Source organism: Dryas octopetala, chromosome 9 (genome assembly GCF_963921425.1).
Source record: "Dryas octopetala chromosome 9, drDryOcto1.1, whole genome shotgun sequence".
Taxonomy (NCBI): Eukaryota; Viridiplantae; Streptophyta; class Magnoliopsida; order Rosales; family Rosaceae; genus Dryas; species Dryas octopetala.
Window position 1 is genome coordinate 17,022,474 of NC_141374.1, and position 22,364 is coordinate 17,044,837.

At 36.8% G+C, this 22,364-nt stretch overlaps 2 protein-coding genes across 2 annotated transcripts; one reads left to right on the plus strand and one right to left on the minus strand.

The window, feature by feature from the left end:
* Positions 1–7,371: 7,371 nt before the first annotated feature.
* On the plus strand, positions 7,372–8,900 carry LOC147275003 (uncharacterized). The gene has a single exon (XM_086227676.1). It carries the CDS (start codon positions 7,632–7,634, stop codon positions 8,661–8,663), a length of 1,032 nt encoding a protein of 343 aa, XP_086083802.1. The 5' UTR covers positions 7,372–7,631; the 3' UTR covers positions 8,664–8,900.
* An 800-nt stretch (positions 8,901–9,700) lies between these two features.
* On the minus strand, positions 9,701–21,037 carry LOC147275004 (actin binding protein). Its single transcript, XM_086256159.1, has 17 exons — positions 20,537–21,037; positions 19,285–19,988; positions 18,985–19,206; positions 16,549–18,908; positions 16,245–16,368; positions 15,556–15,627; positions 15,277–15,375; positions 15,047–15,088; positions 13,941–14,021; positions 13,794–13,844; positions 13,629–13,710; positions 13,042–13,136; positions 11,829–11,900; positions 11,634–11,750; positions 11,440–11,508; positions 11,283–11,349; positions 9,701–10,809 (listed from the first exon to the last, which is right to left on the minus strand). The coding sequence occupies exons 1-17, from the start codon at positions 20,607–20,609 to the stop codon at positions 10,658–10,660; spliced, it is 4,482 nt and encodes a 1,493-aa protein (XP_086112285.1). The 5' UTR covers positions 20,610–21,037; the 3' UTR covers positions 9,701–10,657.
* Positions 21,038–22,364: the final 1,327 nt, after the last annotated feature.

A 22,364-nucleotide genomic window follows, 5' to 3' on the forward strand; every position in this document is an offset into this window, starting at 1 on the left:
AACAATGAGCATATTTTTTAATTTAAAATAAACAAATATAAATTATAGAAATCAATAAGGGTAGTATGGGTAAAATAAAATATTCATTGTTGTTGTGATTCACTGCAGTTTTCAAAAGCACCTAGAAACCTGCTTTATGTTTTTACTGTGGGGAGTTGAGAATTGTGGGGGAAAGTAATTTTTTATTTTTTTACCAAACACCAAAACTGCTATAGGTGATTGAAAATTGTCATTCACAGTAGCTTTTGGGTCCTCCACCGCAATCCCAAACCGGGCCTTAGAGCCATATATTTTGGAATAAGAGAAATATAACCCTAGAATAATGCTCAAACACTTTTCCATAGATTCGCGCACTATTTGAAAGGTTTCAAGTCCCGCAAAGGAAGCTTAGGAAATAAATACTCAAAAATTCTCTAAAGGGGGGGCTATGCACACCACCCTAATCCACTAAGTTGACCACCCCACTTAAATTTTTGCCCCTTTGTGCCCATTTTGCCCCTGCATTAAAAAAAAAAAAAAAACCATCTCCACTTTGGCCGGCCACCCCTCCCCGCCGCTGGCGCAACCCCACCGCCGGCGCGACCCCACCCCTCCCCTTCGCCGGTCGACCCCACCCCTCCCAGGCGAAGACCCACCCACCCAGGTGAAGACCCACCCACCCAGGCGAAGACCCGATCGGCCCAGGCGAAGACCCGACGACCCCTCGCCGGCGATCTTCCTTTTCCGGCAGAGTTGAGACGCCGGACCACTTGGGTTTTGTTCCCCAGGTCACGGCGAGTCCAACGGTGGTCTTCCCTTGTTCATCCGACCACCGTGCGCGGCTAATCGACGTCGTGACCCGATCGGCCCTTCGTCGGCGATCTTCCTTTTCCGGCGAAGTTGAGACGCCGGACCACTTGGGTTTTGTTCCCCAGGTCACGGCGAGTCCAACGGTGGTCTTCTCTTGTTCATCCGACCACCGTGCGCGGCTAATCGACGTCGTGAAGCTCCGCGGCGTCGGGGAGAGGTGGCCGGCCAAAATTGGAGAAATGGTTTTTTTTTTTAATGCAGGGGCAAAATGGGCACAAAGGGGTAAAAATTTAAGTGGGGTGGTCAACTTAGTGGATTAGGGTGGTGTAAATAGCCCCCCCCCCTTCTCTAAATTTGGACTAAATTTCAAAGTTTTACAAAATAAAAAGGGATGAGAGACTACGGCAAGTTTGGCAAGGAGTGAGTGGTTTATGTGGAGGAAGGTGTGTTTCAGAAAGATAAGGCCACGTTGACTCGGTGACATCCACATTTAATAAGTTTTGGTTTGGTTTGGTTTGATTATATATCCCATGGTGAGCATGCAAGTGCAGTTGTGCAAGTGCAAGATGGAAATGCAGCCACCCTCTTAAAGCATCTGTCTTTATCTTTGTTTATGCCAGTTGGGTTTGACTTGATTCTCGCCTGCTCTTTCCAAGTTTCAACCCAATTAAAAATTCACATTTATTCATGGCCATAAACAACAATTCACTTTTGTTTAAGTGAAATTGGAGTCGAATAACGAAGTAATAAATTCTAAGTTCAAATCATGACGTATGACTTACGTAATTAATAAAACACAACAGATTTCATGCAAAGTTTAGTTAAGTGAATATTAGACATTTTGAATATGTGAAAAATCAATCTGAAACAAAATTCAAAATGAAGTTAATTAATAAAAGCATATGCAAGCATGGAAGCTTTGTCCTTATCAATATCAACTTGGAATCAATGGACTTTGTCCACATGATCATATCTGTGGGTTCTTCTCAATGTACTTACACATAATTGGCGGCCCTCTAAAAAGAAACCCAATTGGCTACATTTTGCTATGTAGATGCTCATTGTGACTTGTGTGTGGCAACAAATGGGAAGCCTTGAGAAAAGTTTAGGTAGGTCCATTAGGTTTATGACGTTACTTGGACAAACAAAATGAGACTCAGGGCCCAGTCTACCTCCTCCATCTTCACACAGGAAAGCCCATATGTCCATGGACTACTCCATCAATGCTGATTACTACCAGAAAGGCCCAGAAAGCCCATTATAAAACAAGCAAAAGTATGGGTAATTTAATTCAATAACCCTTTTTAATATGCAATAAGCTTTTTTGACCATTCCGTTCCAAAACTTACTTTTCTAACCCTTTTACTTGTGAAATGTCGAATTTACCCTTGCAATAAAATTTCTTACCTTATGTAGACCGCTCATTCCACAACTAGACCAGAAAATTGACCAATTGCTTATCCTCTTCCGGCGACGATGGTACGGTGATGATGGTCGCAACTGATCAAAAAATTAAGAAGAAGATAAAGGTTGAAGAAGACGAGGAAGAGCAAGAAGAGATTGTTCAAGATTTGTAGTATGTTTTAATGGTAGAGAATATTTACCTTTAAACTCAAGGTTAGAGTTCGAAATTTCCCTCCTCTTTTATACGAGAAATTTGGAAAACTAACTCATTTTGATTATCATTAAAGACTTTTAACCCTTTTTTTTTTTTTTGAAATTTGACCCTCAAGTAGTGTTCGAGCTTCTATCGAGAAGTACTCGAACCCCCCCTCGAGTAGTACTCGAATTATATCGAGCACTTCTCGAGGGGGGTTCAAGCACTACTCGAGAGTCAAATTTATAAAAATTAAAAAAAAAAAGTTAAAAGTCTTTATTTAACTTCAATTTAAGTTAGTTTTCCAAATCTCTCCTTTTATACCAGTACTATAGTAGCAAGCTAGCTTCTCCCCCATTATGCATAGCAGCAGAGGGATTGTCTCACATAACTAGTGGTCTATTTGGTCTCATTTTGAATTCCTAAAGCCACACAAAGCCTATGTACTTGCCTACTTGGATAGTTGGACTGATATATATATATATATATAATACATATATTATATTATATGGAATCCTAATTATTTAAAAGCTAGATGGCAATTTTCATGCCTCTTTTTATCAGTCTATGACTCTATGCAGATTCACAATCAAGTCATCAATATTGTTAGGTAATTAAGGTTAAGCTCATTTCAACCCATTTTGATGTCAAACACTAATAAAAGGGTTTGAATCTAACAACAAACACATTGCAACAAAACCATAGCTAGAAATGGTTTTTAAATTTCTTTTTCTTTAATTAATTGGATAAGAATTATTGTTTAGGGTAGTGTTTTTCAAAACCCAAGGCATGCATATCCACCTCCAAAGATTCAATATTATATTACCCAGTCCATGTCATTTGGTGCCATAGACGGTGTAGTTTCAAGTCAGTTGACTTAACCCATTGACATATAAGTTTGAACTAATCTAATCAATTAGAGCATGCTCTAACCTCCAAGTTGATTTGGATGAATACATATTCTTCAATTTAATTTATTTTAGATACTTTGGGAGATATGGCAAGGTGTGTGGCTAGATAGGTCCCAACAATAATTTTACTAAAAAAATTGCAAATGGCATGGTGCAGTTTGTACTTTCAAGGTGGATACTGTTACAGCAAAAGACAATGGGATTAAGTTAAAATAATGTTCCATTTAGTTTCATTGTGGTAACATACTAACATGTGTTGAAGTAGTAATCAAGTTCAACTCATAGCTAGGTAGGTGTGGTTTCGGGTAAGAATCCAAAAGAGAGTTTGGTAAATTCCACCCATATGTGACATACCCTAACTATTCCTATCATAGCAGAAATGCAGGACCCATGAATTGTTTTTAGAACCCATTGAATTTTGAAGAATTTTATTCATACCCTCTCAAATTAAAAAGAAAAAGAATTAGGGGGCGGGTGTCGGCGGCGTGGAAGGAGCTGTCAGCGGTGATAATGTGGCCGGTGGTGAGGAGGGATGGGGTTTCTGGGTAGCTAGGTTGGGAATGGGGATGGAGTTCTTGATTATTTTTTTTGTTGTTTTTTCATTTTCATGTTTTTAATATTTTATATATGTAAGAATAAAATATGAACTTTTAGGGAATAAAAGAAGTTAAAGAGGGTGTGTTGAGTCATTGGAGTGGGTAGAAATAAAAGTACTCTTAAATTTTTAACTTTTTTTTTGCACAGTTTTAACTTTTAATCATGTGATGAATTTCCTCTTCTAGTTTGTACAAATATAATCATTTGATGATAAAATTATTGTCATTCTATTATTGAAGAATCAATAATAGGGCTAGAAAGAATTTGTCCATCTTGCTGTTTATAAATGACAACCCATATATGGTACTCTTTATAATTTTTTAACAATAACAAAATGAAGTGGAATTGCTCAGAATAATTTGGTAGAACAACTCATGGCAAATAAAATGATCCAATATGCATGAATATCAAAATAATAAAAATAGTCACCTAATGTACACTTGAATAATTTATTATCAACCTTATGCAATGATCTCTCTCCTTTGTTGGAAAGGTCTTGGATTTGAATTATAATAAAGCATATATATAGTTCAATATCAGAATGTGTTTATTGTACTTTTATTGTTTGTAAAAGGATATAGAACGTCTTAAATAACTCTATTCACAGTTTAGCACACATGGAAGTATGGAACCCATAAAGAAGCTGGGGCAATACTACTTTTATAGAAACCTATATATTCTTTCCATAATTTTTTAATGAATTGAAATATTTTACAATTCATTTTTTCATTAGGTACAATATCTTAAAGTAAACTTTAAATACATACAATCATCAACAAATCATGTATAATTAAACTCAAATATTTTACACTTATATTTATTCTTATTATTTTTTATTTTTTATTTTTTGGAAATCATACTTATATTATTTATATACTCAAAACCATAACATATCTTTGTTTAAATCTTTTTTAGTTAGAAGGTCACCCAAAACACAGACATTTCACCAAAGGAAAATAGAAAGCCATATGCCTTTTAAAACTAATTAAAAAAGTAATGCCACATCATATACAGAAGTAACAGAACTCTCCAAGCAAGTAGGCAAAGTACCAACCCAACCCAACCCAACCGGGTCAAAAGTCTGCGCACCAACTGCTTCATAAAGGATGATGATATATATCATCATCATATCATCATCCTTGTACTTCAGTCTTCATTGGGCCATAGGTTCCACCCACCCATACCCAATTCATATTCACTTTGGCTAGTTGGCTATCTAGATTATACTATAAATTGCATATGTAGCTAGAAATATCCGTATAGCAGACAATGTAAGTATAAATGTGTGGTTTAGATTCACTATTTGATAAGATAAAAATAAAAATTTTCTTATAATAAGGATAGAGATTGATTTGACATCCCAAGAGATATAAACTGTCTTAAATTAGAGTAATTTTTATATAATAAAATATAAAAATATATGTGTCATCATATTATTATATAGGAATACCGAGTCAGTTTTATTCCAGAGAAATTTTTCTCTATAAGATACACTCTCTAGCAAAAGAACATTATCCTACCCTTAAATTCTTTATGTATTAAAATTTTGTTAGAGTGTAATTTTGCTCACCAAGAATGGAATTAATGTAGCTTTATCATAACATTGAAAGTTTGTTATACATGTTACATATACTAACATTTATTAATTTTCAAAGCTTTTAGTTTAAAATTTCTAGGGTAGAGCAGTTACCACCACATATAGCAAGAATTCAAATCTCGTTTTCTTCTTTCTTTGGATAAAAAAATATAATAAATCTATTTTATTAAGTATAATAAGACATATTAACTATAATTAGCTATAATATAATACGTGACACGCTTTGAGTAGAGTGAATGTTGTACATGATTAAAGTACTCGTGACCAAAATTATGTTTTTAAGTTATTTTCACTTGTAATATTTTGGACCCAAAAAAAAATGCACCTATATTAATATAGATGGAGCCTCACCATTAGAGTAATACACATTTGTAAAACGTAGAGATGGGGAATTCAATTAATCAGGACAAATTCTCTTTTTGGTCATTTGATGATGACAAAATGGGTGATGTTGCAATTGTCCATAAATTCAAGAGGTCGAGCCATCCATCAATGGATGAAATTTAATGTCAAATGGACGGTGAGGATCATATGTATTCAAGTATTCAACATCCCATCGTTATTATCATAAATAATAACTGTTGATAGAATAAGAAGGTAACCCATCTTAGTCTACCCAATTGCATTTAATATTTGTTATATTTCATTTTCTTTTTGTTTTGTACGAATAGTTATTATTATAATTATCTTGCAAGCTAAGACTGATATTCTTGCCACATGAAAGCATACAAAATAAGGAAATTATGGCCCTACTTCTTTTTTTTTTTTTTTTGTCATAGCCCCTTCTACTTTTAGTGACGTGAATTACAAATATATTGAAATCTTTAGTCCCTTTCATTTCCTCAGCCAGGTTTAATTTTTGGACCAACAATCTTACAACCTATTTTCTTATTATCCATTTCCAAACTCTATTTTGTTAATCCAATATATCATATTTTTCTCTATTTTATTAATCCTATAGGCAGAAAATTTAGCAATACATTTGACTATAAATTGGAGTTTAAACTAGTCAATTTAAGAATTTAAAACCAGTAATCAAAGGTTTTAAATTCGATTCTTTCATTAACTATTTATTAGTCTAGTAGTATTTATCTCTCCATTATTTGAAGAGGTCCCAAATTTGAGTCTCCCTCTTTTAAATAAAAAAAAAAAATCAATTCATTCAAACTTATGTATAAGATTTACGAGATTAATAAATTTAAATTAGAATTTAAACAGTGAATTGAAGATTTGAATCGATAATCAAAGTTCCTAATTTTGATTCCTCCAAACTACGATATTGTTTATGAGCAAAAGATAAGAGTTTAACTCAAAATTCTCCCATGTTAACCCAATTCTTTTTGTTACATTAGAGAAAATCGAATCATGATATAGCCTAATTCTAACTCTTATCTCATTCACTCTTACCACTTGAATGTTTACCCAATCTTTCACCCACAAATGCACATAGATTCATATTTCGATCATGCATGTTCTTCTAATTTATATCCAAATCAATATAAAGCTGATCAAGATTAAATAGAAAACAGAAAGCAATACTTGAATTTTAAGATTCAAGGCTTGCGGAGCCCACAAGAAAAATTAAATTTTCCCATGAGGGGTACCTGAGCTGAGGAGGCTAGCAATAACAAGCAAAAATAATGCTATCATCATGAAACAAAAAGAAAAAAGCAAAAAACAATGTGCACTAGAAGCAATCCAGAACAGGCATTCTTTACATCAGCGAAAGGCATATGCCATAAGAAAAGGTTTCTTCTGCTCATAAATTAACTTATTTACACCCAATAAAATTTGCTCTTTCTATGCCCCTTAGCCAACCAATATGTGGGGGATTTGGAGATTACAAAGACATCACAATGACCCAATAGAGTCCAAAGAGTTCCTTTGATAAAAACAATATATAGATAGATAGCCAAACAACTCCACCTCTGCAAATTTTGTTAGTTTTTAGTTGTTGGCCAGTCCAAGCATCCAAAACACCAACCCTCTCTAATCCCCCTCTCTAACCAACCATTTAGAGAGAGAGAGAGAGAGAGAACCCAATAAAAAAAAATATTGGAAAAGAAGGAAGCCCTCTTCTAATTATATACACTACACCCTATTTGGTGAAACACACCATTTCATACCCATCTCCCTTGCAATGCAAGAAGAAGGCCCAAGAGTTCCAATGGAAAAAGCAGGCAAGATTCTGAGAAAATCAACCCACACTTTTCTTCAGAAGTACCAATTCTTCACCTCAACTGTGGCACTCATAGCCTTGCCCTTCTCAGCCTCAGTCCTCATCTCCCAAGCATATGTTCCTTCAAGCTCTCTCTTGCCCACCATCTACAACCGCCTCCACAGTCTTTTTGATGCTGCAGGCTTCCCACCCTCTTCAGAACTCTTCACCATTCTCAACCTAAAGCTCTCTCAAACAATCTCTTCTTCAATTTTCACACTACCCTTTACCCTCACCTTCCTCCTCATAACCAAAGCCTCCATATTTCAAGCTCTCAATCACCAAAAACCAACTTCGTCATCATCATCACCACCTTCTTTTTCTTCTATCATATCCCTCTACACCCCTCTCCTCCTTACCCAAATCTACAACTCATTCTTGATCCTCTCTGCAAATGCAACAGTGTTCTCTGTCCTATTCATTGCCTTCAATTTTCTTCAAGGATTTGGGTTCTCTTCCCCCAACACCCTCCTTTTCTTTTCAGCATCTGGGGCTGTTCTTTACTCCATAGTTCTTGCCAATGTGCTCATAATATGCAACCTGGCATTGGTTGTATCAGGCACAGAGAGGAGTGGTGGGTACTTGACAATTCTCAAGGCCTGTCTTTTAATCAGAGGAAGAGCCCCAACTGCTCTGTCTCTGGCTCTGCCTCTCAACATGGCCTTGGCTGCAATTGAAGCATTGTTCCAATACAGGATTGTAAGACCTTCCCATTTCGCAGGAAAGCTTGGATCTTCCATAGCTTTAGAGGGGGTGTTCATTGCTTACTTGTACTCAGTTCTTGTTGTTCTTGATGTAATTGTGAGCTTTATGTTCTTCAAAAGCTGCAATCCAAGAAGCTCTTGGGTCATGGATCAAGAAGATGGTAAACGCTGCTGTGGGATCGAATATGCAGACGATGATGAAGAAAGTAGTGGTTATGGCAATATCAAGACTTTGAAAGAAGTTCCATGAAATTGGATTCAGGAAACCAAAAAGTTCTTTCTTTATTTTCAAGGGAAAGAAGATGAAAAAGGTATTACAAATAATTTGTATCTCCGAAGTTGATTTCTTTTGCTTGGTAATGACACCAAGCAACTTTCAAAGACATAAGCATCCTAAAGTAGGACAACCCCTGCACAGGGAAAGAAAGAGTAAAACCAAAATTGTACACAACTTTGTTCATGGTTATATTCCAATTTTATTTTGCTATTTGTTTTTTTTTTTCTTTGGAAAAAAAATCCATCGTTACTTTGTGCCAAATAGATTGGCAACCTTTACACTTTTACAGTGTGGATAATACATAGGCTTCTTTTTTTAGTTTAGTTCTGTGCTGGTCAGCCTAGACATATGGCATTGGTCAAATTCCAATGTAATTGTACGGGGTGATTGAGAAATATGAAATTACTTTACTTGTATCCCCGCACTACATATTAGCTTACTAAAAAAACAATTACAAGTTTTTCATTTTAAAACAAGCCATTTATTGTTATTGTGTACCTATCATCTTAGCCTCTTTGTGTATTAGTTCTAGTGTGAAACAAATTAGACAAATACGTGTACAACAAGTTTAATGCACCATAACAATAACCATGAAACTCATAAGCACGAAATGGATCCACAGTAAACACGAGCAGAAAACGAGCTCATATCAAGTACAACTCATCTAGAATTGCTAGAAATTAAAATAAAATAAAAAACATTTGTAACAAACTAACAACCAAATCCAATTGACTGTTATTTAGGCGAATAAATCTTAAAACCATAGGCTTTTTAGTTATTACTATTATTATCACTGCTTTTTTCAGTTCGTTCTTTTTATTTTAATGTCAATAATAAATAAAATAATAGTCATAATATATATATCCTTGGGTAGATATGCCGTGCTAGCCTTCGAAGTATCCGCAGGGGGCATAGTAGCTGTGAATAAAACATCCGCAATGGCCAAAAAGTAAAAGTAAAAAATAAAAACGAAAATAGATAAATAAATAAACAATACACGAAACTTGGGAGCAAATTGAAAGAGAACTACTTTTTGACTATGAACCATGAGAATACTGAAATTTCATGAATTAGTATACGTTGACTAAACAACCATAAGAATGAAACAAGTAGTTTCTAAGATCAGCCTATGCTTATTTTACAATTACACTAAAAATGAAAAAAAATAAAAGCCCCGTCTTGTCTTCTAGTCTCTTTCTGAACCTGATACCTATACAACATCTATTATGACGGGGTCCTATCCAAAATTTCAACGAGGAAGAAAAAACGAACTAAAATTATATGTTACAGGGAAATGAATTGAATTCTAAACTAAGGAGATCGAGGAGGGGTTAGTGGCTTTGTACACGATTTCATGGTACAGCAGGAGCGTGTGCTTTACATACAATCCCAAGGGCAGATATCTATCTTCTTCCCCCCTGATGCTGTACAATTTATGCCTGCCAACACGAAACGAATGGAATGGTTAAAGACGAAACCCATATTGATTGCCTAGGCTGAACCAAGATTACAAAATTTGCTTTGCTCTCCGAAGGATGCCAGAGGGTCCAGAGATCCAACATCATGATGGCGATGGCAGTCACCCCATGTAGACAACCTTTACTTCTCTCAATCAATGATACACAAATTGTCGAATGAAAGCCCAAGTCCGGTCTGTTTGTAAGATATATCCGACATGATTGAACAGTTGGCCATGATCATCCGATTCAACATCTTGTCAAGCATTACAGTTAAGCTTCTCGCATAGTTCAAAGATTGCAGGACTCAGGAAGTTGACCTCTCCCCTCATCATCCAAATCACCTTGGGAGGGGCTTTCCCTTGCACAAGTACTGAGACAAGGACTCTGACCAGGGTCCTAAAAGCAATACGCTCCTTGCCCCCACTAGTTAGCAACATTTCAGCACAACTCTTCTGTATGGCAGGAGCTCAACTTCCCATGCAGTGGTAGAATGACTATAATGCTCACCTATTTTGTTGCTTTTTTTGTGAGGTTAATGCCCTTGGCCTTTTCCATTTCAGCTTCCTTTTCAGCTTTCTTCCTCTCCAATTCAGCCTGTTTCATATTCTCTTCGTGTGCTTTCCGAAACAACCTCACAAAATTTAAGAGTGTCATAGTAACTGCATTCATCAAAACAGGGTTTAATATGATGGAAGTTAGCTTCAGATTTACCACATGAAAAGAGTGAATGATTAAATTTAATATGCTGGAAGCCTGGAAGTCGGTTCTGAATTACCACATCAAACGAATGGATGATTAAATGAACCTGTGTACCCAACTTCAGCGCAATTAAATCATTTTACTCCCCCCCCCCCAACACCAAAAAAAAAAAAAAAGAGAGAGAGAGAGAGAGAGAAGAAAGAAAGAAAAGAAAAAGGATACATGGGAAAAAGCATATTTCCTTTTGTAGTAGAAACTATTAATTACTTTCTTAACAGATCTACTTAAAAAAATGATCAAATCTCTAAAATTTGTATGATGGTCCCAATGAAAAAATAAAGAATATACTACAATCTTATACCGTTTAAGGCAGCAATCTGAAATCTTGTCAAATTTCAATATCTAAAGAATAAATATCACATCCACAACTAACCTTGCTCAAATGGACAACGGGCAGGATCCTCACCAAAATATAATGCAAGTGCATCTGCGTTTCTACCCTGTCCACCAAAAGCAAATGACAAAAGTTGTGATCATAAAGGACAAAATAAGACAGGTGAAGAGGAGAAAGTTCATAATTAGCATATTACCGCCGCAGAATATAGGTTTGTCACTGATGCCACTTCGGTCTCAGCAACACCAATGAACCCTTTCAATGTCTAGAAATTTCAAACATAAAACAAGAACAAAAAAATGTTAGCGCACCCATAAAGAGAAAAAGAAGAAGAAAAGATAGGCCCTTTCGTTAAGCATTGAAAGCATTAATAATAAAAAGACTACATACCTTACGGAAAACCTCTGACACAGGACCATCATTTTCTGATGCCACCAGCTCCTGCTTGAGCTTTTCTAGCCCCTTGATTAGAGCTTGCATTTCTTCTGCTAAAGACTTCAATTGTATCTGCATGGAAACAAGACCTGTCTCATACAAAATCTAACTAAAATACTTAGAATTAACACCAAGGAAACAGATGGGCACCTTTGTTGCAGTTTCCAGGCTGACAAGGTCCAAGTGAAAATCGAGAAGTCCTGGTGATCTAGAAGCAAGGCCCTAATAAACAAGAAAACCAAATCTGAGATTCAAAGATAATTGCAATTGCCCCCACACAAACAGAAATAAAATATCCATCTGAAAGAAAACTAGTATCCAAAAACATATGTCAAGGAAAACATAAATTTTGCAAGCAGTCATCTCTTGATCATCAGTTCTCAATCAGACAATAATGTGAAGACCAACTGACCAATAGTGCACAATGAAAAAATTTCCATAGCCTTTCTGCTTAGGAAATTATTACCATCATCAAGTAAACAATGCTTTTTTTTCCCTAAAAAATGCAAGCACAAAGGTGTCACCCCCTGCAAGGCAAGGGATGAATTTCAGAGCAAACAAACTTATTTCACAAAAAAAAAAAGTATAAAATCCCTAAAGACTGAAACTTATATCAATTTCCAAATTCAAAAATCAGAAATAGTTTAACTCTCATCATAGAGATTTCTACTAAACCCGGACAAAAAATTTACTTTGATCCTTCAACAGGCTTCTAGAAACCATCATGAACAAAAAACTTACAAATATATAATTGATAAAGGACCCATATCACTTGAAATAAGTTACAAGTTTATAGCCTAATTGAAGATTTTTACTTACAATGCAGATTTTTGTTTTTTAATCTAGAAGATTCAACGGCTTAAGGAAGAAATATTCAAGAGAAGGAGGTTCAATCGTCTTCTTCTGATAGTCTGGAACCCCCACCCAAAAGAACCAAGAAAACTAAAGGTTCCATTTCAAAAATTAATGATTTGCTAAGATCTGATAGAATTCTTTTCCAACTCAATCTAAACTCTAGAATAATCTCCATATTTCATAATTAACACTAACCATAAAGATTTCCTGCTTCCAATCATACTATGATCTCAATGAGAAAGTGAACATCTTTCCTTATTGTTTGTTGGACAAGGCCATAGTGGTGGAAATCAATGCAACAATTCAAATACCCACACAACATAACTCTTAGCCCAGACACATCATTTAATGAGTACCTAGGATTCTATCCAGAAAAATATTTCTAGCCCTCTGAGCTTACTACATCAATTTTCTTTCTTATATATAACTAGGTCGACAAGAATAGAATCTACTATTGAGCCACAAAACATAAGTTTCATTGCATGACCAAAAAATTTAAGAAACATACCTTACAAAGAAAATGCATGAGTGTCATCTTATTATTAGAAGCACGTGTATCATAGAGCTTCGGAAGACTGTCCAACTTGAACCCAACAGCAGAACCTGTACAAATTAAAGACATTTGACAATTCATATTATTCCATAAAGGAAACTTCAAGAAATATTATAACTATCGAGAAACCAGTGTTGTAACATCAAAAAGAAGTATGAAAAAACAACATCAAAACAAAGCCAAGAAGTGCAGAGAAGTAAATAAGATGGAATATGAATTATAGTTGGTTTCACTATAAAGGATGCTACTGCCGATACTCTTGATTGTCCAAGATAGATTCCTAGTCCCAACTAAAAATCCATGATCAAGTCCTTGGCATCAGCTTAAGAAATTGTACACAGTTCCAGCAACACGAGTTTCTAAAAGCAATTTAGAGACCAGAGGCAGTGGTTGTATAATTTTCTTCATACTTTTTAATCCACAACAATGACTATACTGCTTACGGAGAAGTAAATTAAACCAAGTTCTTTATGCAAAATATAACAGAATCTTTTCACATACTTTAAATCAAGAGACATGACAAAACTTCCGATTTGACTTACCCCTTGCAGTTCCTTGGTTCAACGTGTTCCCCAGAAAAAGAATCTTCTTCATAATTTCCTTCAATTTGGCAGAATTCCGGACCTAATTTAGCAGTAATAGAGTACCCAAGTCAAAATCAATACCTATAAACTGCAGGTAGCAATCAATTATAAGTAGTAACATACCTCTTCACATGCAGAGTTTACCAAGTTTAAACTTTTTTTAAAGTCTGAAACCTGCAAAAACGTCAAGAATTAAAAATTATGCAAAAAAGACATGATTTAGGTTATATTTATTGACATATAGAAAAAAAAATAGCAGTACTACCAAACCTGAGAATTGAACTGAATCTTGAAAGAAAATACTCTTAATTTTGACTGCACCCGAGGCACTTTCATCAACTCCAAAAAAAACTGAAACATTAAAAATATATGCATAAACTAAATAACTCTGACAATTAGTCTAGCTGTAAAAATATTCAAGAGAAATGACAATCCAGTATACACTCAAAACTTTAATACATGAATGCTATTATCACTATTATCTGAATCGCATGAACAATATTTAGCAAAAACAAAGTACAAAAATGCGCAAAATGAATGATTATTATGTAATGTAGAGCACTACAATCACAATGGAAGCCAATATCTCCAAGAAAGTAACTGGAATGGCTCCACCTGACGAGACACCATTAACATCTCTCCACTATAACATGCTATGCTGAATTGCTGATTGCAACCTCACTAATTGTCTTCGATTTTTTTCTATATTTAATTTCAGCTAACCAATTAAACCAATAACAGAGCAACTTAGCATCCCAAACAAGGACAAGTAAATTATTTCCCTCAAAACATTGCCGAACCCATCATTTTCTGGCCTTCTCATTACTGATATCTTCCAACCCAGATCTTTCAACAAATATCGATTTTCCTCTTGAGATAAAGCAACAAGAGAGAGACTCAAATGGAAAAAATTCCATATATTGTTTACTTCTTACGACCAAAAGAATTCAGTGCATCCCCAAATCTCCATTTTCAACAGTCAAGGCAAAGCTTTTATTGATTTTTCCAGTTATCAGCCGATCCTCCGGTCTTCCATTACCTTCGTGTTTTAAATAAGTATATACGCAATAATATTGGAAAAGTAAACTGAATAAGTATGACTGGACTAATCAGTGTCTCCTTAATATGTCAACTTCTTGAAAGAGGAGAAGATCATTGGGATATTAGAAGAGTCAACCATATTTTAAAAATATTCAAGATCTGGTCAAAGCTTTTATATATAACCCAGAAAATGCAACAGGTAATGACTCACTTATAAATCTAACAAAGGAAACACTTAATCCATGTTAAAGACAAGGTCCTCAATATTATAACTAGTAACAATTAAGAAGATATTATGATCTGGTCAAGAATGAAATTATGTCAATTTATCATACCTGTTCACACTTCCCCAGTTTCTCCATGTCGCCTTTGTAGTTCTAAAAAATCATTAGAAAAAAAAAAATAGAAATCACAACCAAGAAAATATATGATTAATGAGAAAAATATGACAATAGCATATACTTAAAAGCGAATACACATAGCAAAGAATCTCTTCAATGCGAACAACAATCAAAGAATAGCCAGCAAAATGGTAAAAAAAAAATTGTATGTATAAAAGTTACACCTTGAGAAGGTCCATTTCGTCTTTAGTAGGACAAAATCTAATTAGACTGTCCACTTGATCAATATTTAATACTGACTCATCCATTGTTAAAGCGGCGGCCTGAAAATATGCATATTAGTAGATCAGTAGCTAAGTATGACAAATGTTCATTTATTACATCACCATTCCAAAACTGGAAACTAAAAGCCAATGTAAAAGATTCATCAGACATACAAATTATCTGTATTCACAATCATGAAAAAACAAAAAAGAAAAAGAAATTGAACTGTATCAGCTTACCATGATATCAGGCAGTGGCATCTTAATTTGTGTGAGCATAATTTCAGTGTTGTTTGCCCTTTTCAGGTCAATCTACAATATATGATACGAAGAGAATCATAGTAAGACAGTCAAGAAGTAATAGCATCTAACATCATATTGCAAAAAGGAAAAAACAAAATCATCAGAATAAATTTCTGCTTTAGCAAATATTAGCCAACAAGCAGCATCAATGCACACCAAACTAACCAATACAATTGCAATTAAACAATAATCACTCCGGAGAAGTGGAGGGATGGATAACAGATTGTTACATTCCAACAGTACATATATGATATATCACCGTGGACAATACAAGAAAGTCATGTTACAGTTTTCTCCCCACACTTTTTAAATGATTATTTTTTCCTAAAATTAAAAGTAAGATCATAATGGATTGTCAGGAGAACTTTATATTAACACATACATGATACTATTTCAAGTCTTCACCCTTACAAAATTGCAACTTACAATCTCTTTTATAGGGCAACAACTTTGTGAACTTGCAATATTCAAACTAACGAAAGCAAAAACAGTCTGCTGAAGAAGAATCACATCACATAATTGATAGGAATACCCATAAAAATAACAAAAACAGAATCACCTTTCACAGCATAACTTGTACATGATATAATAATTCTATAGCAAAATAATCAATTGTATAAAAGTACCAGGTGGACTTTTTCAGATTTGGATCCGCCAGACTTGTTTCGATCTCCAGATTTAGAGCCAGCAGGTTTTGGAACTGCTGCAGCAAAAAGGCTCTCTATCTCTGACACATCAAATTCTGGTGCACTAGATTAAAAGAGAAGAACATTAGTGATTGGGAATGAAACAATTCTGAAATGAATACATGTGTTTGAGTGTGTGGAAAATGTATGATCCTTCAAATCAACAACATAAATGTATGACAGAAAGCATACTACTAATGCAAATGATAAGTAGAAAATAAAACAGAAACAGGGAATGGAATACGTTTGAGGCTCTCCATGTCTTTGCAATTCTTCCCACAAGCTCCCTTGCAATGCCCTCGTCACCTTGCTCCAATGTAGTGGTTTTAAGGATGATCTTCGAGGCGCTGTGGCAGCACCTCCTATCCCACGTCCACGCCCTCTCCCTCTTGCATCAGTGGCTCCTCTGGCACCTAATGGAGGTGGTGGTGGAGGACCACCACCTGGAAGACCAGGTGGAGCAGGAGGTCCAGGTGGAGGAGGAGGCCCAGGACCACGAGCTCCTGGAGGTGGTGGCGGGGGTGGTGCCCCACCAGGAAACGGGGGAGGTGGGGGCGCGCGACCTCCACCAGGAGGTGGAGGAGGTGGCGGCGCACCATACGCTGATGGTGGTGGAGGTGGCACCCCACGCATTGGAGGGGGCGGTGGAGGTGGGACTCCATGCATTGGAGGTGGAGGTGGAGGTGGAGCTCCCCGCATTGGAGGTGGTGGTGGAGGTGGAGCTCCTTGCACTGAAAATGGTGGTGGAGGTGGTGGTGGAGGAGCTCTTTGCACTGAAAATGGTGGTGGTGGCGGTGGAGGTGGAGTTCCATATGAGGGAGGTGGGGGTGGTGGAGGTGGAGCGCCTTGCATTGGAGGAGGTGGTGGTGGTGGTGGCGGCGGTGAAGCTCCACGTAAAGGAGGTGGAAGTCTCTGCATGGAAAGAGGAGGTGGTGGTGGTGGAGCCCCATATGTAGGAGGAGGTGGAGGAGGAGGCGGTGGAGTATTGCGACTAGGTGGTGGTGGCGGTGGAGTAGGTACCCTAACTCCAACAAGTTTTGATTCACTTAAAACAGGAGGAGCTTGAGGGGGAGGTGGTGGCGGTGGCGGTGGAGGAGGTTGAGAACTTTCCGTCATGACACGAGCAGATGCTGAAGTGTACCCAAACTTCCAAAGAAATGAAGGCGGCTGTGAAGGCAATATGGTGTCACTATTTTGCCCACCAGATTTCTTAGGTGGGGGAACGAGGGGAGGAGGAGGAGGTGGAGGTGCAGGGGGAAAATTTATACCAGTATTCTGCCTACTAGATGACAAGAAAGATAAGGATGAAGGAGGTGGTGGTGGGGGAGGAGACACAAATGAGACCACATTACTACTCGGCAGAGGTGGTGGTGGTGGTGGTGGTGGAGGAGGAGTTGCTATTGCAGCTACATGCAACGATGGGGTAGCTGGTGACAAAGACTTATGAGGAAGAGTGTACAGTGAAGAGATGTTAGACTTAGGAGGGGGAGGGAGAGGCGGAGGTGGAGGGGGCACTACTTGTGGACCAATATGTGCTGTTGTAAGAGAGGAAGAATACGTCTCTTGAATCGGTGGAACTGTTGATGGCAGGGAGGATGTAAGTGTCTCTGTAGCTGTCCCAGGTGCAGATATTGAAGTTTTCAAAGGATCCACCTTAGCATTTTTCAGTTCATTTGCCACATCCTTAGAAACCACAGTTCCAGAAGTATTAACAGAAGAAGCCTTCAACTTGGCATTTGCATTTGCATCTTTTGAAGGAGCAGTACTGGCAAAAGCAGCTGGTGAACTATTATATCTTGATGGTGGATATGAAACATGCATTGAATTAATATGAGAGCCTTTGTTAGGGGGAATCCACCTAGATACTGCATTTGGTTTTGATATTTTTGCTGAAGCACCCTGAGTTTCTTGTGGTTTAGTCTTTTGTTTTGCTAGCGTTGTTTCAGACGCTGCTTTTGTGTTCAATGAAGGCTGTTTCCTAGAAGCAGGTAGCTGCAATTTCTCGGGTATTTGTCTAGAGACCTCAGCATTCAGTTTTTCTTGTGAAACCTTGGTCTCTAACCTCTTCTCTGTAGAAGTGTCTTCTCCATTTACTACATCTTCCATCTCTTCCAATTTGTCACACACCTCTTCTGCCACTGCCTTAGTTCCTGTATGACTTTGCAGATCAGCAGAAATTACAACGGAATTTGACTTAATATCTCCATCATCCACAGCAATGTCTTTCACTGCATCAAGATTGGAATCCACCTGATCCAGCTTGTACTTCACATCATCCACAGCAATGTCCTTCACCGCATCAATATTAGAATCCACCTGTCTGTCCTTTTTGGGCTTCCCATCGTCTGATGTACAGTCTAGGAATGCGTGAGGATCTAAATCATCCTTCCAGACTTCTTTCTGATCTATATCTTCGGGTATATTGTCGTGAACCATGGAAGTATCGAAGTCCACCTTCACTTCCTGTGCATCCATGACATTGCTAAAGATCTCTTCCACCTCATAAAACTCCTCAGGTGAAGCACTCCCTGCCTCATTCCCATCTTCAAGTGCCACAACTGTGGTGAGATTAGGCACAACAGCATCAGCGTCCAAAAAAAGTACCTGATACAGATTTGAGTATGCTTCAACTCCTATAGCTTCAGAGAAGGACATCCACATAAGAATAACAATAACATACCTCTGCTCTAAAGTCCTTTGAGAACTGGTCCTTGGCATCCCAAACAATGTCAATTTCTTCACGGCTGAGCATCAATATATTTGACCGTACAAATGCTGTGTGGAACATAACCCTGAACATCATCTCCTCATGAACCAGATCTTCATCCAGGTGGATGCATTCGAGAACCACATCCCCTCGAACACGGCAACGAACATCAGCTTTCACCAGCACACACTCTGCCTGCGATTAGGATTCTTAAGAAGGCTTCAAAGTTTATAATTATATATATCAGATTCAGTTGCATGAAGTAGACATTACCTGTACATAGAGGTGGGTATTTTTCTTAGTCTTTAAAGTTGAAAAGAGAAGCTTAGAACTTCTGTTTGCCGGCATTGAAGGGTCTTGACCATAAACGCGTATAAAAGGCCTGCAACCCTTTCCCTCATTAAAAAGTGGAATGTTTCTAAGTATCAGACAATCCAAAAGTAGAGGTGTATCAGATGGAGGCCAATCAGAACCCAAATTTCTTCGTGAAATGTACTGAAGATATCTCAGCTGGGAAGGCTGTGGGTTTAAAGGAGACAGAAGATGGAGAAGCTGCCTAGGAGCCTGCTTGTAAACCATATCAAGAGTCTTCTGCTCCCCATTGTATTGTTTCCGGTATAGCAGAAGACCTGCAAGCATAAACGCAAGGACAGGCCATCCTCCTCTTTCACAATGCATCAACAGCACATTCTGTTGCCCCTCTAGTGACAACCAACTTTCACTTGATCGAAGGAAGTGATGAATCATCTCCAGTGGCAGCAGTGGGCATCCCTCATATTGCCGAGGATAATCCATAACTGTCATGTCATACTGGGACAACACGTCTGAAATTTGGCTCCGCCTCTCCCCTTCTCTGAAGTTAAACACCATGAAAGAAGCATCCGGGAAGTAGTCCTGTAGCTGTGCTACAATGCCACCCAAGTACACTTTATACTCATCCTCTTCCAACACATCCGTGGAGAAGCAGCAGTCAAAAACTGCATAAGAAGGAAAAAGAAAAAAAAAAGTGTCAATCAATCCTCATTGACACTAAAAGCTTCACAATTTCGAACATAGAAATAAACATATATACATTTTATCAAAATCAATTTCCCATCATGAGGGCAATAAAATCAAAATGTTAGAATTCAGTTTCAGAGTGAATCACTACATAAGCAGTGAAATTCAATTTCCTCAACTTCTCTGGTAACTCTACAGCTCTGCCTCAGCTCGTTTCACCATATTCAAGTATCACTTTTACAATTCAAGCAAAGCAGAAACCTACTCCCCCAAAAATTTGCTGAATTACACAAAATCAACGACAATATGCGCAGCAGACCCTAATGCATAACGACAAGAACCCAAAAAAAAAACTCTCAATTAGGCGCATGTTCAATCGCATTGTCCCGAAACGACACGAAACTTCAACAATTGAGCACAAAAGAACCAGAAATGCGGCAAAAGAATGCGAGAAGCCATGGCCGAGAGCTCAAAAGTCAGCGAATTTTGGTAAAATTCTCAAGAAATGCACAAAACGGTGACGTACCGTACACCCGTTCGGAGATCTCGAGCAGCCGATCCGGCGGTTTCCGATAAAAGAACCTTCTGAACAGCGCCATTAGATGGCGCTGTTTCTCCCCCGATCGGATCCAAACCGGTAATTAAACGAAGCTCCGATTCGATCACAATATCGATCCCCTGAAACAAGTCTAGCCAGATCTCGTCCTTATCCGATTCTATGATTGCTCAAACCCGACCCGAATGAACCAAACTCTCCTGCTTTGCCCGAAAAGGACAAAGAATTCGCCAATTGAGAACCAAAAAAAAGCCACAAAAGATTGAAGAAAAGGGGAATCGAATTCCCAATGAGAAGTGAGAGAGTGAGGGTTTGGAATGGAAAATCTCGCAGAGGGAATTAGGAATCCGTGGGAATTTAGAGCGAGAGAGAGAGAGAGAGAGAGAGAGAGAAGCGTAGTGTGGACTGAAAAGGAGAAAACTATAAGACCCGTCTCCTTGTCTGCAACTCTCGCTTTCTTTTCCTTCTCTTTTTTTTTTTTTCTTTTCTTTGCTTTCTGTAACCAAAAACTGTGTTTGGGTTGGCAGCTCAGAGACGGATCGGGCAACGATCTACGTGGCAAATACGAGACTGGTTAATTAATTAACTAGTTAATTAATTGAATGAACGAACTAGTTATAACTTAATTAAAGACACTATTACTGTCTGAAAGATTTTGTTTCTTATTAGAGTCTGGGTAAAAGGGAAGCCTTTTCTTTATATGCTAAAAGTTTCTAATATGCTTCAAGCCTTCAATGTTCTGAAAATGTGATTATGGTCATTCACAAAATTAGTAAAACAGATTAAATTATAAATTACCACAATTTGTTTCCTGATTGAAGACCATGCGGCCAACAGGGAATGATTTTAACGTCTAGCATAAAAAGAAAAATTGATATAATATTAAGAACGTTTAATGTACTCAAAGTTAATTCCTTTTTGATTCTGGTGGGTAAAGAAACTTTCTTTTGGTTATTTAATCAAATAATTACAAAGAATTTAAGAGATAAATTTGGATTCATAACGGATTCGAAATTTGATAAAAGAGAAATTTACAAAAGTTCCATTGTCCAAAAGCCTAATGTTGAGCTCAGGAAAAAGCCTAATGTTCAGTATAGCTTTCGAGGAGGTGGGGTCGGGAATCATATTGCTTATAACAATGAAGAACTACAAAATTTGTTCAATCAAATGAAATATTAGAATCTAGTTAAAGTTGAAATATTTAAGTATATTGTCTATCGAAAATATAAAATTTTGCGTTACTAAATAAATATCATAGGTTTCTCTATAAATTGTCATTCGATTCTCTAATTTCTATATAGCATAAAATTATTAATTTATGTCTTATAACTAATATTCACATAAGAAGAGTTCATTTTTTCATAAAATCATTATATGATATATAACGTCTAGTGGTATTAGTAGTGAAAAGGTGAATCCATCAATATCTAAAAGGTCATAATATAATTATATACCATGTGAGAGAGTGTTGAGATTATATATAACAAAGAGAACTCTTAAAATGCATTTATTGATATCATATCTCCACAATCTAATAATTAAAAATATTCTCAAAAAATAAAAAGTTTAATTTATCAATATCAAATGATCGACGTATAGTTGCATTATATGAAATTATCGTATTGTATAATTAGATAAATTTAGAATGAATTTACATTATAACTGTAATATTGTCATATAATGTTATTAATCAACTTATGTTATAATAAATGTATATTTATTAATAATATATTCTAAAAATATAGATTCGTAGTCAAAATATACTGTAACACATAAATTAATAATACCACTTAACAAA

Excerpts from the sequence above, each read along its gene's own strand:
- LOC147275004 (XM_086256159.1), bottom strand. The coding sequence starts at position 20,609 with ATGGCGCTGTTCAGAAGGTTCTTTTATCGGAAACCGCCGGATCGGCTG. Across the intron at positions 15,089-15,276 it reads ACGAAATGGACCTTCTCAAG|AACTACAAAGGCGACATGGA; the intron begins GTGTAACTTTTA and ends ATGATTTTTTAG. Across the intron at positions 11,350-11,439 it reads CAAACCTATATTCTGCGGCG|GGTAGAAACGCAGATGCACT; the intron begins GTAATATGCTAA and ends TTTGGTGGACAG.
- LOC147275003 (XM_086227676.1), top strand. The coding sequence starts at position 7,632 with ATGCAAGAAGAAGGCCCAAGAGTTCCAATGGAAAAAGCAGGCAAGATT.